Source organism: Nilaparvata lugens, chromosome 3, assembly GCF_014356525.2.
Source record: "Nilaparvata lugens isolate BPH chromosome 3, ASM1435652v1, whole genome shotgun sequence".
Classification (NCBI taxonomy): domain Eukaryota; kingdom Metazoa; phylum Arthropoda; class Insecta; order Hemiptera; family Delphacidae; genus Nilaparvata; species Nilaparvata lugens.
In genome coordinates this window covers 29,381,606-29,396,912 of record NC_052506.1, presented here as the reverse complement: position 1 = coordinate 29,396,912, position 15,307 = coordinate 29,381,606, and the positions used below count along the sequence as shown (strand labels likewise).

The window sequence follows — 15,307 nt, the reverse complement described above, 5'->3', positions numbered from 1 at the left end:
TAGGTAAGGAAAGTATTGCTTTCCAAAAAAAATAAGGTACACTACTTTCAAGTTTTCTATACGTTTCAAGGTCCCCTGAGTCCAAAAACATGAATTTTGGGTGTTGGTCTGTGTGTGTGTGTGTGTGTGTGTGTGTGTGTGTGTGTGTGTGTGTATATATATATATATGTACATATGTGAACACGATAACTCCATTCCTAATCAACCGATAGACTTGAAATTTTGAACTTAAGGTCCTTATACCATGAAGATCTGACAATAAGAAATTGAATTCAAAATGGCGGATGATTACTAAAAAACCATGTTTTTTCACGGTTTTCTCGAAAACGGCTCTAACCATTTTCTTCAAAATTATACCATGGATATCTTATTCATGAGCCCTATCAACTGACATGAGTCTCATTTCTGGGAAAATTGCAGGAGCTCCGTAATATTCTTGAGAAAAATGGCGGATAATTACTAAAAAAAACACGTTATTCAGGATTTTCTCAAAATAACTTGACCGATTTTTCCTCAAATTCATACTCTGTGTAGTAATTTATCAGCTCTATCAACTGGCATGAGTCTCCTTACTGGGAAACTAGTGGGGGGTCTACCCCATCCTTGAGAAATGGACCTAGTAACCTCCTTCTCGTGCATGAGGTAGGTAGGTAGCGCAGTTCATAAAAAGAATACATAGTCGAGATATTTCATCTGTAGAACAGCTGTTTTGACGACTTTAAAGAAATGATGACTAAAAAAATCATCGAATTTCACAATTTACACAAAGGAAAAAGTACTCTGAAAACAAATTATAATTAACCATATACAGAAGTCTGATCGTAGTTTCAAATATGAGCAAGGAAAATTGTGTGAGTGTACCACATCAGAGTTTTACATACACTTCAATGGCCTAATACTTATTTGAAAAGATGTAGGCTATCATTTACTAGAATGTATATGCTTAGGGAAAAGTTCTTTCCAAAATTTTCATAATATGGTTTACCAATTTTCATAATTTTATGAATGGTCCAGTCACACACGTTTCCTAAAAGTTCATATTTTTAATGAAAATCATTGGAACCCTCATGCATATTCATATTTAATACAGGAGATGATAGAATGTAAAAATCCATACTAGAATGATTTTGCATATCCACACATTCTATTACTTACAAAACTAGATATATTGTACTCATTTCATAAGATTTATCTTTGATAGATTCAGTGGAAGTCTAATCTGGTATATCCTGTGAATTAGGAGTACTTCTATCACGTAGAAGACTAAAATATAGATAACTACAAGAATCCTTCGAAAACTAACTAGGAAAAGTGAATTTCTAAAAAAAAAAAACAAAACAAATAAGACACAGTGTGTTATTAATTGAAGGTTATGCACTTAACCTTCTGGATCCTTCACTTGCTATTGATAAGATGAAAGTGAGAGTAGAGACATTACTTCCCATATACTGTCCTGAAATAGTTATTTGTATATCTAGAGTGAAAAGTGCAGTTTTTTCTCTCTGAAGGGAAAGTTTGAAGACAATTTTCTAACAATTTTGGGAAATAAACATTTATTTATCCATTTATTTTATTTATAAACTTGGTGAAAATCAGCAGCTATGTAGACTATATATTGCATGCCTCACTGCATTCCTCATTGAATGCGATTTTTTGCACTATTGAATAGGATGCAAAGAACTTAAGTAGGGGTAAAGTGAGAATACTGTCTCAAAGCTGGCTCAAACCTGGCTCAAAGCTGCCCCCAAATCTGCCCCAAATCTGATTCTTGGTTCTAACCTTGCCCAATCCAATGTAATCTGATCTAACCTAACCTAGCCATACCCCTAATCTCACAATAAACCTCAAATGAAGATTTCCCACTGTTTTGGAAAAAAAACTAGATCCAGCTTTTTTTTATTTCTTGAATAACTAAGAAACCGTTAATTTTACAAAAAATCTACAAGAGTAACTTTTTCCAGTAAATCTAATAACGAATCCATTGACACCCCATTTGTCAAGATTGAACAAAAAATAAGGATCTCATGGGAAAACTAGATCCAGTTTTTTTATTTCTTGAATAACTAGGAAACCATTAATTTTACAAAAAATCTACAAGAGTTTTCTTTTTCCAGTAAATCTAATAACGAATCCATTTGTCAAGATTGAACAGAAAATATGGAAAAAGTGGATCCAATTTCTTGAATAACTAAGAATAATTTTTTCCAGTAAATCCATTATTTGTCAAGGGATCCTAACTCTGAAACTGAGCAACAAGCATTTTTATGTTGAGACCCTTTCTTAAGCAAACCTTGGTACTAAACCCCCCCCCCCCACAAGGGGGGGCGGTTGGGGGGGCTTGACCCTCTGCCTTTAACCAGCTAAGCTTGAAAACTCACCTCAGGTTGTATTGAGAAGAAAAAAATATATAATAAAAATGTATAAGAAAGAAGTCAAGTCAGATATATTACTTGTTGATCAGAGTGTACATCTTGATGAGAGTATTACCAAATATGAGTATATCACTCACACACCATATATTCAACAGACATTTAATTACAATGATGAAATTCGAATTAGTTTAAAACAAGAAGATATTTATACACTTCCAAGTAGAAGTTTTCTCATAATTGAAGGCGAAATCAAAGTGAAAGATAAGAATGATGTTGAAACCAAGGACTTTTCACTTATCAATAATGGAGTTGCATACCTATTTGATGAAATCAGATATGAATTGGGAGGGGTTGAAGTTGATCGCACACGTAATGTAGGATTGACAACAACCATGAAAAACTATCTACATCAATCAAAACTCAATGAAAAAATTATGGAGAATGCAGGATGGAAGTTGACTGGATGGAAAAGTTTAGATAAATTCTGCTTTTGCATTCCTCTGGATATGTGGTTAGGAGTAATGGAAGACTATAGAAAAGTTCTATTAAATGTTCGTCAGGAAATTGTTCTATTAAGATCATCATCAGACTTAAATTGTATTGAATCAGAGACAGCAAAATCGGTGAAAATTGATATTACAAAACTACAATGGAAAGTACCCTATATACATGCTTCTGACACTGTTCGTATTGATCTGCTGAGTTTAACACATAGTGATATACCAATTACCATTCCATTCAGATCATGGGAATTGCATGAATTTCCACAATTACCTGAAACTACCAATCTTCTATAGACAGTTAAGACAACTTCAAACATATTGAAACCTAGATTCATTATTCTTGGATTTCAAAAGAATAGGAAAAATGTTATAACTGCTAACAGGTCACATTTCGATTTCTGTAATCTGAACAATGTTAATCTCTATTTAAATGCTCAATCATTCCCCTATGAAAATATTGTTGGTAATAAACATTTATTGTATCACATGTTCTCTGAATTCCAAAATGAATACTATCCTTATAACAGCAGTACATCAATTGAGTATAAAACATTTGATGAATATGCACCATTGGTTGTTATAGACTGTAGTAAGCAAAATGAACTATTGAAATCTGGTGCAATAGACATAAAGTTGACATTGGAAACAACAAATAATTTCTCAGAAAAAACCAGTGCCTACTGTTTAATCCTCTATGATAATGAGTTTGAATATACACCACTGAGTGGAACAGTAAAAAGAGTATAATAAATCTTCTATAAATAACAAAGAACTAGACAATATTCAAATCAAAAGTATTATCTACAAATGTATCAATATTTTCTGTTCAATCTTGACAAATGGATTCGTTATTAGATTTACTGGAAAAAGAAAACTCTTGTAGATTTTTTGTAAAATTAATGGTTTCCTAGTTATTCAAGAAATAAAAAAACTGGATCTAGTTTTCCCATGAGATCCTTATTTTTTGTCCAATCTTGACAAATGGGGTGTCAATGGATTCGTTATTAGATTTACTGGAAAAAGTTACTCTTGTAGATTTTTTGTAAAATTAACGGTTTCTTAGTTATTCAAGAAATAAAAAAAAGCTGGATCTAGTTTTTTTTCCAAAACAGTGGGAAATCTTCATTTGAGGCTTATTGTGAGATTAGGGGTATGGCTAGGTTAGGTTAGATCAGATTACATTGGATTGGGCAAGGTTAGAACCAAGAATCAGATTTGGGGCAGATTTGGGGGCAGCTTTGAGCCAGGTTTGAGCCAGCTTTGAGACAGTATTCTCACTTTACCCCTACTAACTTATAACAGCTTGTCTGGGCGCCTAGATGTCTTCTGGTTTTCTCGCGCTAAATACCGGAAAGCGTTATATGATAATTATTAAACCTTGTGTAAGCATAATCTGATTGAATAAATAGTTGGTATATCATTGTGGGTGTGCATATTGTTTGGGACGTCGTTCAGTTATAAATGTTATTTATTCTATAATTGATAAAATTTTTCTTCATTATTTATTATAAAACTTTTTAATTTTTATAAATTTTGATTTTCGATATGTTTCATTTTTACTTTTTTTAGTAGACTATTTGAAATCTTTTTATTTTTCATTTTTCATCAAAATCGTTGAGGTCGTTTTCGAGAAAATCGCGAAAAACCCCTGCTTTTGGCAACATTTTCGCCATTTTAGCCGCCATCTTGAATTGCATTTGATTGAAATTGTACGTGTCGGATCCTTATATTGTAAAGACCTTACGTTCCAAATTTAGTGTCATTCCGTTAATTGGGAGATCAGATATCGTGTACACAGACGCACATACACTCATACAAAAAACACACACATACACACACACACACACACACACACACACACACTCACATACAGACCAATAGCCAAAAACCAATTTTTTTGTACTCAGTGGACCTTGAAACGAATAGAAATTCAGAAATTCGGGTACCTTAATTTTTTTCGGAAGGCAATACTTTCCTTACCTATTGTAATAGGACAAGGAAAGTAATTTTCATGAGGTCAAGAAAAAGTTTAGATTTTGGCAGACCATTGCCATAAGTAAGTTCAATGTAAAGATAATTCACAGAAATTCTATGTACATTGAGTAACTTTGTAAATGATTTTTCGTGATTCTGTTCTAGTTACACCGATAGAATTTCTATGATTCCTATGATTCAATTCTCTCCCATTTTCGAAATTAGACATGAACATCTCCTCATGAAAAAGAACTACTGGGTAGTATATTACTGGTGAGGATATTACTTTCAATGCCGTAATAGAATGCAGTATAATTAATCAGATTATTTGTGAGAAACATTCTTTATAAATGTTGACAGTGAGCTCCTCCCTGTTTTTGAGCACTTTGGTGAAATATAGCAGTCTGGGCAACGGAGCATTTTTTTTCGGAGATAATAAGAAGTTGAGAAAATAGTAGGAATGAAATATGACATAATATGTGAGTCCAGATAATCTTGAAGGAATAGAACAGCAGAGGAAATGAATGGCCATATATGTACGATTTCCCATAATACTGAGAGATGTCTGAGAATAGACTCTTGTATAATACGAAAGCGGATCACATTCAATTACACGCTCTGATCTCATTCCATGGATAGGAAAACTCAAATAGAAGTGTACGATCGCTAAAATTATCGATTTCTAATATCCTTCTGGTTTTTCTTAGTATCAATCATAGTGCTGATTAGGAGTACTCTCACAATGTCAAAAATTTTTTTCTCCACCTCCTATCTAAAGTGCTTACTTTACTCCCTGGAACATAATACTAAAGTGTCACCTTTCTGCTCACGGGAGGAAAAAACAGAAAAATTCCCTAGAGCGTGAAAGTCACTCCATTTGAATAGCATGGGAAGCATCTCTATTTCAAAAACGTACATTTGAAATAGGTTAGAAGGTCTAAGCTCAGATGAGGAAGCATATGGAGTAGTTATTAAACCAACTAAATTCAATACCTCAACCAGACATTTGATCAATGTATGAAATTTATTACTTATAAATGTATACTAAAATTATTACAAACTTCATATCACTATACTAAAAAAACGTATAAATGTTTTTTTATATTCCATGTTATTCAAAATAGCAGTCAACGAATATTCATCATTAACTAATCAAATTTGAAACGGGAATTTCATCTTAGTTGTAATTGTGGCGGCCATTGCTGTTACAACTTCAGCGCATATCGCTGTCGGCGGAGAACTGTGATTACAAGCCAGCCTAGCCGTTTACGTTTTAGATTATAGAGAATATACATTTTTCACTCGTAATATACACAACATTTTTCATCCACCTACATTTTTATAAAAACTGCAAATAAAATATTTTTCAAAAACGTACGTGACCAAACAATGAGTTACAACATAATCTAAAACGTAAACGGCTAGGCTGGCTTGTAATCACAGTTCTCCGCCGACAGCGCTATGCGCTGAAGTTGTAATATCAAGAATGTTTCTCACAAATAATCTGATTAATTATACTGCATTCTATTACGGCATTGAACGTAATATCCTCACCAGTAATATACTATCCAGTAGTTCTTTTTCATGAGGAGATGTTCATGTCTACTTTCGAAAATGGGAGAGAATTGAATCATAGGTCTCTATTCTATCGGTATAACTAGAACAGAATCACGAAAAATCATATACAAACTTACTCAATGTACATAGAATTTCTGTGAATTATCTTTACATTGAACTTACTTATGGCAATGGTCTGCCAAAATCTAAACTTTTTCTTGACCTCATGAAAATTACTTTCCTTGCCCTATTACAATAGGTAAGGAAAGTATTGCCTTCCGAAAAAAATTAAGGTACCCCAATTTCTGAATTTCTATTCGTTTCAAGGTCCCCTGAGTACAAAAAATTGGTTTTTGGCTATTGGTCTGTATGTGAGTGTGTGTGTATGTCTGGGTGTGTGTGTGTGTGTGTGTGTGTGTGTGTGTGTGTGTGTGTGTGTTGTGTATGAGTGTATGTGCGTCTGTGTACACGATATCTGATCTCCCAATTAACGGAATGACACTAAATTTGGAACGTAAGGTCTTTACAATATCCGACACGTACAATTTCAATCAAATGCAATTCAAGATGGCGGCTAAAATGGCGAAAATGTTGCCAAAAGCAGGGTTTTTCGCGATTTTCTCGAAAACGACCTCAACGATTTTGATGAAAAATGAAAAATAAAAAGATTTCAAATACTAAAAAAAGTAAAAATGAAACATATCGAGAAATAAAAATTTATAAAAATTAAAAAGTTTTATAATAAATAATGAAGAAAAATTTTATCAATTATAGAATAAATAACATTTATAACTGAACGACGTCCCAAACCATATGCACACCCACAATGATGGTATAGTTGGTATTATTTATTCGATCAGATTATGCTTACACAAGGTTTAATCATCATATAACGCTTTCCGGTATTTAGCGCGAGAAAACCAGAAGACATCTAGGCGCCCAGACAAGCTGTTATAAGTTCTTTGCATCCTATTCAATAGTGCAAAAATCGCATTCAATGAGGAATGCAGTGAGGCATGCAATATATAGTCTACATAGCTGCTGATTTTACCAAGTTTATAAATAAAATAAATGGATAAATAAATGTTTATTTCCCCAAAAAAAACTAAAACTTCAACATCAATTACACAAAATATTAGGTAAATTACAATATTACATACAATAGTTGGTTACAAAAAATTATTTTAATGTGTCCTCTACTTGTTCAGTTTTTTCTGTGTGGAAATTGACCTACTCCACTATGGAGTTACATTGTTATATTGAGTTATTGAATTGCATGCGTCATGGCATGCGATTTGTAATCCACTCGACAGCTGATTTATGATGAATAATTCTATAGTCTGATTTTCACTCCAATATTGGCATATGAAGGAGGCTCCTTTTTCCTTCTATATTATCCTTGAAATGCAAAATTTCCAAAAACCTTGTACATATGTCGACGCGCAATTTGAAAAGGAACATACCTGTCAAATTTCATGAAAAGCTATTACCGCGTTTCGCCGTAAAAGCGCAACATATAAACGTATTGACATTCAAACATCAGGAGAAATGCCAATCCGTCGACTTGAATCTTAGCCCTCACTTCGCTCGGTCGATTAATGTTCAGTAGCATTTTCACCTAAAATTTCACCTAAAATTGAAAATAAGCTCGAAATTCGAGAAAATGTGATTACTCAATTGCAAACTGTTTATTCTATTTAATCATTCACTAGCCTATGAAGAGATAGCAGACCTCGTGTGTATCCAGCGTTATTGTCCTGTCACCAGCTGGCTCAGATCTTTGAATAGTAGACTTGAAATGCGCGTGAACACTAGCGTCAGGTGATCAATTTTCATAACGGCAAGGAAAGTTGTGTGAGTGCGCCACACCAGATTTTTTTGATTGCAGAGTTGCAATTCAGTCAAATCGTGATTCGATTTTAACTAATTATAATATCTTGATTCGATGCATCAGTATGATTCAACAAATTCACAATGGAACTGAAAACTATCCTAAGACTATAAACAGTTTCAAGGAGATCTATAAATATAGATCGGAGATCAATAGAGTTTTAGTTTAACAAAGCCATGAAGACCCCAAAGTTGTAAATGATTACAGTATAGTCTATAATATAATGAAGGAAGGAATTGGCTTGTTCATAGACGGGATAGGGAATACACGTTTGACGCAATATCACTCAAGAGCTAAAGAACCTCTAACTTGCAATTCTACAAAGAGATTCTAAATTCACTGAAGATGTATAATAGGCTTATTTTCATTTCCATTGATCAATCAATATCATTTGGATGAATGTATTCAATTTGTGATTCAGAGTTTACGCAACAATGAAGCGCAACCATACAGAGCTTTCTGCATGTGAATCTGTGACGTTATTGGTGGCACGCGTTACTCATGAATGAGAAGATGCTGGCTCGGAACTAATCAAGATCTTTTTTTTTGCTGAGGAGTTTCAACTCTGATGAAGATGTTTTACGTAATTTTTTTCATTTTTTCTAGACATAAGGATGAGATGGCATTTTACAACACAAATTTTTCCCCGGTGCACAGGTTACCTGATAGTCTCAAATAAATTTCCAATCTTTTTGATCCACAAATTTTGATGTGATGAAAATACAAAAATGGAGTTCCTAGGTTGGCTCATGTCCAGAGTTTCATTTCAATTTCCCGATATCAAATGCACAATCGTTTTTATGAACATTGAACTCTATCCAACATGATGAGAAGCTGGGGATATATTTCCTGAAACTCCTATTATTTTCCATATGTCATCTTTCTACTATGTTCATGTCACTAGTCCTACTCGAATTGAATAAAAAATTTAGGTTTCCAATTCCACAAAGAATAACTACTGTGAAGACTCTTTCCTTCACTTTTCCAAAATCGAGAGGGATTCCCTCTCTCATTGTCTACGATACGTGTTTATATAATCCTAGTAAATTATGTAACTCTTCTCATTCCATTGCTCGTGAGAAAACTTATGACAAATACACAATGAAAATGCTAAGAACTCCATCATGTAAGACGTTTGGAGTACAATACGAGTGGTAGAGCGCCGGATTCAGCCCCTCTCTTATTAACCTTGTAGCGTACTCTGTTTCTCTCTACCCTTGCAGTCATCATCATGCGCCCAAAATCCACCGTCACCGACCTACAACAGCCAAGCAGTCGACAGTTTCATTGTTTCATTTGCATTACAATGTAAACTGAATATGAATTGCTAGGAGATAAGTAGCTGTTTCAGACACATCCACTGTAGTGTCTGACAGAAGCTGCTGGAGAATGAAAATATATTATTTCGCTACCACGTAACGTAAAACGCCTTGGTGTAGACCGTTCTCGCCTCTTCCTCAAGCGCTTGCACAGATATTAGTTGAGTTGTCTTACTCAATTTAAAGACAGAAAATGAACAGCAAACATCGTCAAATTTCATAGCTTGCATTCTAGAGTAAATTTCATTTCAAATTTCAAAATGAAATTCAGTGCAAATAGGCAACAAACAGCTTCGTGATTATCCGGCAAAATTTTTCAAGCACTTCATTAAAACTGCAGCAGGAAGAGAAAGATTCGAAATTCATCAATTATTATTATTATTATTGTATGGTATTGTATTTCTTCAAATGTTTTAATTAATAAAATTCTCTTTAATATTGACCATAGTGAGCATCCAAATAGTAAACTACTTCATATTCCAAGATTGAGTTGGACTATAATTACAAAACAACAATTGAAAATATTGGGAATCTACGTATGTATCTATTCTTAAGGCGCGTACAGATATACGCGCCGCGAACATGAGCAATTCACTTTTAATCAGCTGACTATATCTGAATTTTTACAGAAACGGTATAAGATTTATAGATATAAAAAGCTTGGCATCAGCTGATTTGCTCATGTTCGCGGCGCGTGAATTGCTCATGTTCGCGGCGCGTAAATCTGTATGCACCTTTAGGAATGCTATACGTAATGCGTGTTCTTGGATTGATTATAATAAATTATTGAACCCATTTTCTTATTTGTGTTAGATTGAGTTTAATAAATCAAAAATATGTAATCGTCATCAAGGATATTATGATGGATAATAAATTGACCTTTCATAATAGTATTACCATATACTTTGGATACCTGCTCATCTAGGAATAATTTGAAGATGTGCAGTGGGCTGATAAATTTGGATGTAGATGAAGTTCAATCTCTAGCGGACATGAGGCGAAGCCGACGGGAATGGTTCAACTCTGTTCTGCAGATGATGCATTTTGAAATGAACAATAACTATGAAGGCAAAAACCAGATAGCAGCTTTTACGAGGATATCAGGACAATATGATTCATCGTTTGTGGAGCGAGTTGCTTGTCTGCTCCGTTGATAGATTCAGCGGCAAGAGACAGTAAAATTGTTATCTCAATCCACACAGCCCGAGTTCATGCATTACACGATCAGAACAAGGCTTCAGCATAATAAAGGGAGCAACTTGAACGTGTGTACCCTGGTATACCCTGTATACCCTGTGTACCCTGGTATCAAAGCAACAGTTTGCTAAAATTAATTTTCGCGAAGTTATTGTAGCAGTCGCTTTATAGGTTGTGAAGATGGAGATGGCAGCAGGCAGGAGGCAGGAGGCAGCAGGCAGGAGGCAGGAGGCAGCAGGCAGGAGGCAACCCCGTGTAACAGATGCTTTGTGCAACTGATATGAATAGTGTTCTTAGTTGTGGCAAAACATTCTCAGTTGGACAGTAAATTCTGTTAACAGCCCCTCTATGACTGCGCTTCTGCGACCACTGGTATTCACCGTAGCGTTTGTTCATTGCAATTTTGAATGTTCACCCCCCCAAACTGGAAACAGTTGAATTTGAAGATTTCAGAGATTGCATTTCACCTTTCGGGAAAATTAATGTTCAACCTCAAAGTTCACTTATTCCACATTCATAAATAATTATTTGATGAGTTCATTCAAACTGTCAAGATTCATCATTACTTCAAATAATCCCTTTTGTTTAGAAGTCAGTAACTGGAGTATAACGCGAAATGATTCTTAATTCATATTTGGCGTTGAATCAGGAGCGATAATTTATTACAAAAAGCTTTTTCTGCAGGTTATTTGGTTGATATTTCTAAGTGATTTCTGACTTTCTTCTGCGAGTTCAAAACTGGAAGTAGGATAATTATGATAATACTGCCAATCTTGTATTTGGTTTTGAACAAGTAAGCATTCATGAAAAACGATTTAAATTTTCTCAAATCTTCTAAAATTGAAGAATAAGCAGCTTTTTTAAAACTACACAGCTTTAAGAAAATTACCACAGGTTGAAGCCTGGAACTGTTCAAATTTAGCTAGGTTAATGTCATTTTGCACATTCATTATGTATTGTTGTACGATGTATGCGTATCATCAAACTTTCGAAATCACCAAGTCTCTCCACAAGTCTATTAGCTTGTTCTCCTTTTTTTAGGTGGGTTATGGTGAACCTACAATCTAAACTATATCAAACTGCTAACTAACCTGATGATGTTTACCTGATATCATATCCGATAATAATATCGTTGATCTTTTCAGGAAATGGCTAATAACAAAGTCAAAGCAAAACGGGATTGATAGATGGTGTTTGCTTTGTTGGAGAAGCATTGAGTTAGACCTTATGGGAGTAGATAACTAGTTTTGGTTCGTTCTCTTGTTTATAATAAGCACCCTGGTCTCTACTCTACTCAGTTCCATTTGTCTCTTCGTTTACCGAAAGCCCGCCTAATTAGTGATGGATTATACGAGAGAGTGCGCGTTACCTGCTAATTTATAACTGTCGGTGTATGCCAGCAGAGACTCTCCAAATAATGGCAACAACTTTCCAAAGCACAACACCGTTCCGCTGCCACTATCGATTGCAGGAGAACGAGTACTAGTCTCCAACTTCATTGCATTAATTCATTAACCAACAATAAATAAATTATTTGGAAAGAAATATCTCAATATTCAAGCGATGCGAAGCTTAGAATCCTTCTTATGTAACAGACCTTTCTCCACAATATTCAGCAATATCTTAATCATTGTAATGTTTAATTTGATTTGATTGTGAATGCTATTACAAGGGACGGTTCGGATTTTCGATTTATTTATGATGCTTTTTAAAATACTTCATTTGAAGATGACTACTTTTTATATTCAAGGACTTTCATACAATATACAACCACAGAAAATAGATTGTATAATACAATTATACTATAAACTTCTGTATGTTCAAGCTTTCTATCCTGTTTGATTTAACACTTCTTCTCCCCCTCCGATGTTCGCTCTGAACATTCCTCCCACTTCATAGCATAGCGAATTCCAATCAGATGGTCACGAAACGAAAAGCATACTATTTGCAAAGAGAGTTCCATCACAATTCAATTTGGCAATGTCATATAATAATAATTTATCCGGAATTGAAATCCATCAGAAATTCCCATCGGCTATTCAAATTCATCCGAAATTGAAACCAATCCAAATTCCCACTTACAAAGCACTTTTGGAGAGATGAGAGACTGACTCGAGAGGAAATAAATAAGTGGAGATATGCAGTGGCAGAATTGAATCTTGGAATGTACTCAAGTCACGGAAATGGGTGAAATAATTCAAACATTTCGACAAAATCAATAAAATTTGACTCTAGTCCTTTCTGAGAGGTTGGTGATCTTCGAAGACTATTTAACTACTATCTATGAACACTCTGAGAAGTGTAATTCTGTCAATTATTCAAAAATGAGGTGCTTTTTGATCATCCCAACCTATTATATTAGAGTACCATAGATTTAAAACACAGATATTGGATATCTTGTTGAATTGTTTTTGTATAATGATAGTAGATATGGAACATCTATGATATCAGTTCAATCTTCATCTAATCTATACTTTAATGTCATGTCAGTAAATGAAATAAAACCTGAATGCTGTATACTTATACTGTAAGTAGGAAAGAGAACATATTATCGCTTATTATTATATTTCATGAGAATCGTCCAATGGATAATAATGTTCAATTCTCTCGATTTCTGAATAGAAAATAAATCACTTGAGCTGTTCACTTACGCAATTAACTTGAGGCAAAATTCCATGAATGATTTTTCCTAATATCTTGATTCTTACCTAGATCTTGAACTTCGCATGGTAGCACTAACGTATCTCCTATAACTGCTCTGAATGTTTGTCCATGAGATATAAATTTTGGCACCAATTTTTTATCTCCTCCTGAAACAAACAGAGAATAATCATTATCCATGTGTTTCTCAACCTCCAAATCTGGAATTATGGTTTGTATTCCTCACTCCACAATAATAGGAGTAGCGTACAACGTGAGTCATGGAGCGACCTTGGTCACTTTTTCATAAAACTTATCTAATATTGAAACTTGTCCAAAATTAATGGGGAAACAAATATACAGATACATTTTGAAAATTCTCTCATCCATTCATTTAGAACATAATATTATCAACATAATATTCATTTATTCATTTATCCATACGCAAATACAATCCAGGTAAAAACAACACTCATTTGCCCAAAACTGCTTCAAACCTTAATTTGGAATAAACAGTCTAAAGGTAACTTGAATTATAACTCATTTCGCACACAATTTTCAGTCCAAAGAATGTATCTACTACAATTTTATTAAATATTATTCACTTATTCATAATAAGAGTTGTACTATCATTACTGTTGACTTTATATTTATTTATCGTACAATTATAAATTCCGAAATGGCCCAAGAGGCTATGCAAAAAACTGTTCCCATTTAAATTTATTCACAACATTCCAAAACTAGATTACGTATGTAGGCCTACTATGTATTTTCAAAGATTTACAGTTGAAACAAAACAAAAATTACTAATTTTCTATTGCATATTGATCTACATTTCTGGATCACATCTCCTATACTACAGAGAGGTTCAAAAATTTGTTTGGTCGTGAACAGAACAAAATAACGTACAACTATTGATATTACTTGATATTGTAGTTGAATGTTTTTGAAAAAGGTAGTGTGGTATGAGTAACTCGAATGGAAACTTTAAGGCCGTTTCAGACCACTGTTAACTTGGGCAGTTTCAGTAGCTCGAGAGACGTCCTCGAGCCATTTAGCACCTATCTCAGCGTATAAATACGCAGGCTATGCACAGTTCACACCAAAAGATTTTTTTTGTTTTGACAGTTTGAGCTGTGGTCTATTGTCATCGTTTAGCTGAGAGCACAGTCATGCGCTGCAGGAGTTACTGAGCGATGGCTACGTTCGGTAGCATTGGCGATGCGTATTATCAAAGAGAAAATACATGTGTATTATATTCTATATCTCGTATTATGTAGCGACAGTGACCCGACGCGATGCTATAACGGCTTGAAATAGACAGATTAATCAACTTTGGTTTTGTCCTTCAAAAGAAGTCGTTCGAGCTAAGTATGGCGGTCTGAAACGGCCTGCCAGGGCATTACCAAGATATTCACTGCCAAAGAGTGTATAAATTTTTTGGACGCCACTGTATGTATTGCAGTCTACATTATACAAGAATATAGGAATCATACAAGAATGTGAGAAGTGCGTATTTTGATGAAAAATTTAAAGAGATAGAACCATGAAAAAATTTTGCTATAGTCATAGAATACAATCTTTTGTTTTCATAACAACTTGAACAATCGTATAAGTTTTCTCTGCTACAGCTATCCTATTGAAGCATGTTGATATTGTGAAGAGGAACCAGAGTGAGGATATCTAGAAGCCCCTCGCCACTACCGCCGCTCTAAAGGCCTCATACATAACAATATTATTCCTGTTGATAGAAAACTAAAATTACATCATGAAAGAATAAAATCTTATAATATGGAATATGTATAGTAATGGTAAATTTTAAGCATGACATAATCATATTTCGCTTAATATTAT

General features: G+C 34.2%; 1 protein-coding gene across 1 annotated transcript in view; it reads right to left on the bottom strand.

Moving 5' to 3' along the window:
* LOC111055736 (protein amalgam) overlaps nucleotides 1-15,307 on the bottom strand; it is a 418,452-nt gene that overhangs the window by 121,009 nt on the left and 282,136 nt on the right. The window contains exon 2 of the mRNA XM_039422760.1: nucleotides 13,522-13,623. Within this exon, the coding sequence (XP_039278694.1) occupies nucleotides 13,522-13,623 (102 nt within the window). The remainder of the gene's footprint in view (nucleotides 1-13,521; nucleotides 13,624-15,307) is intronic.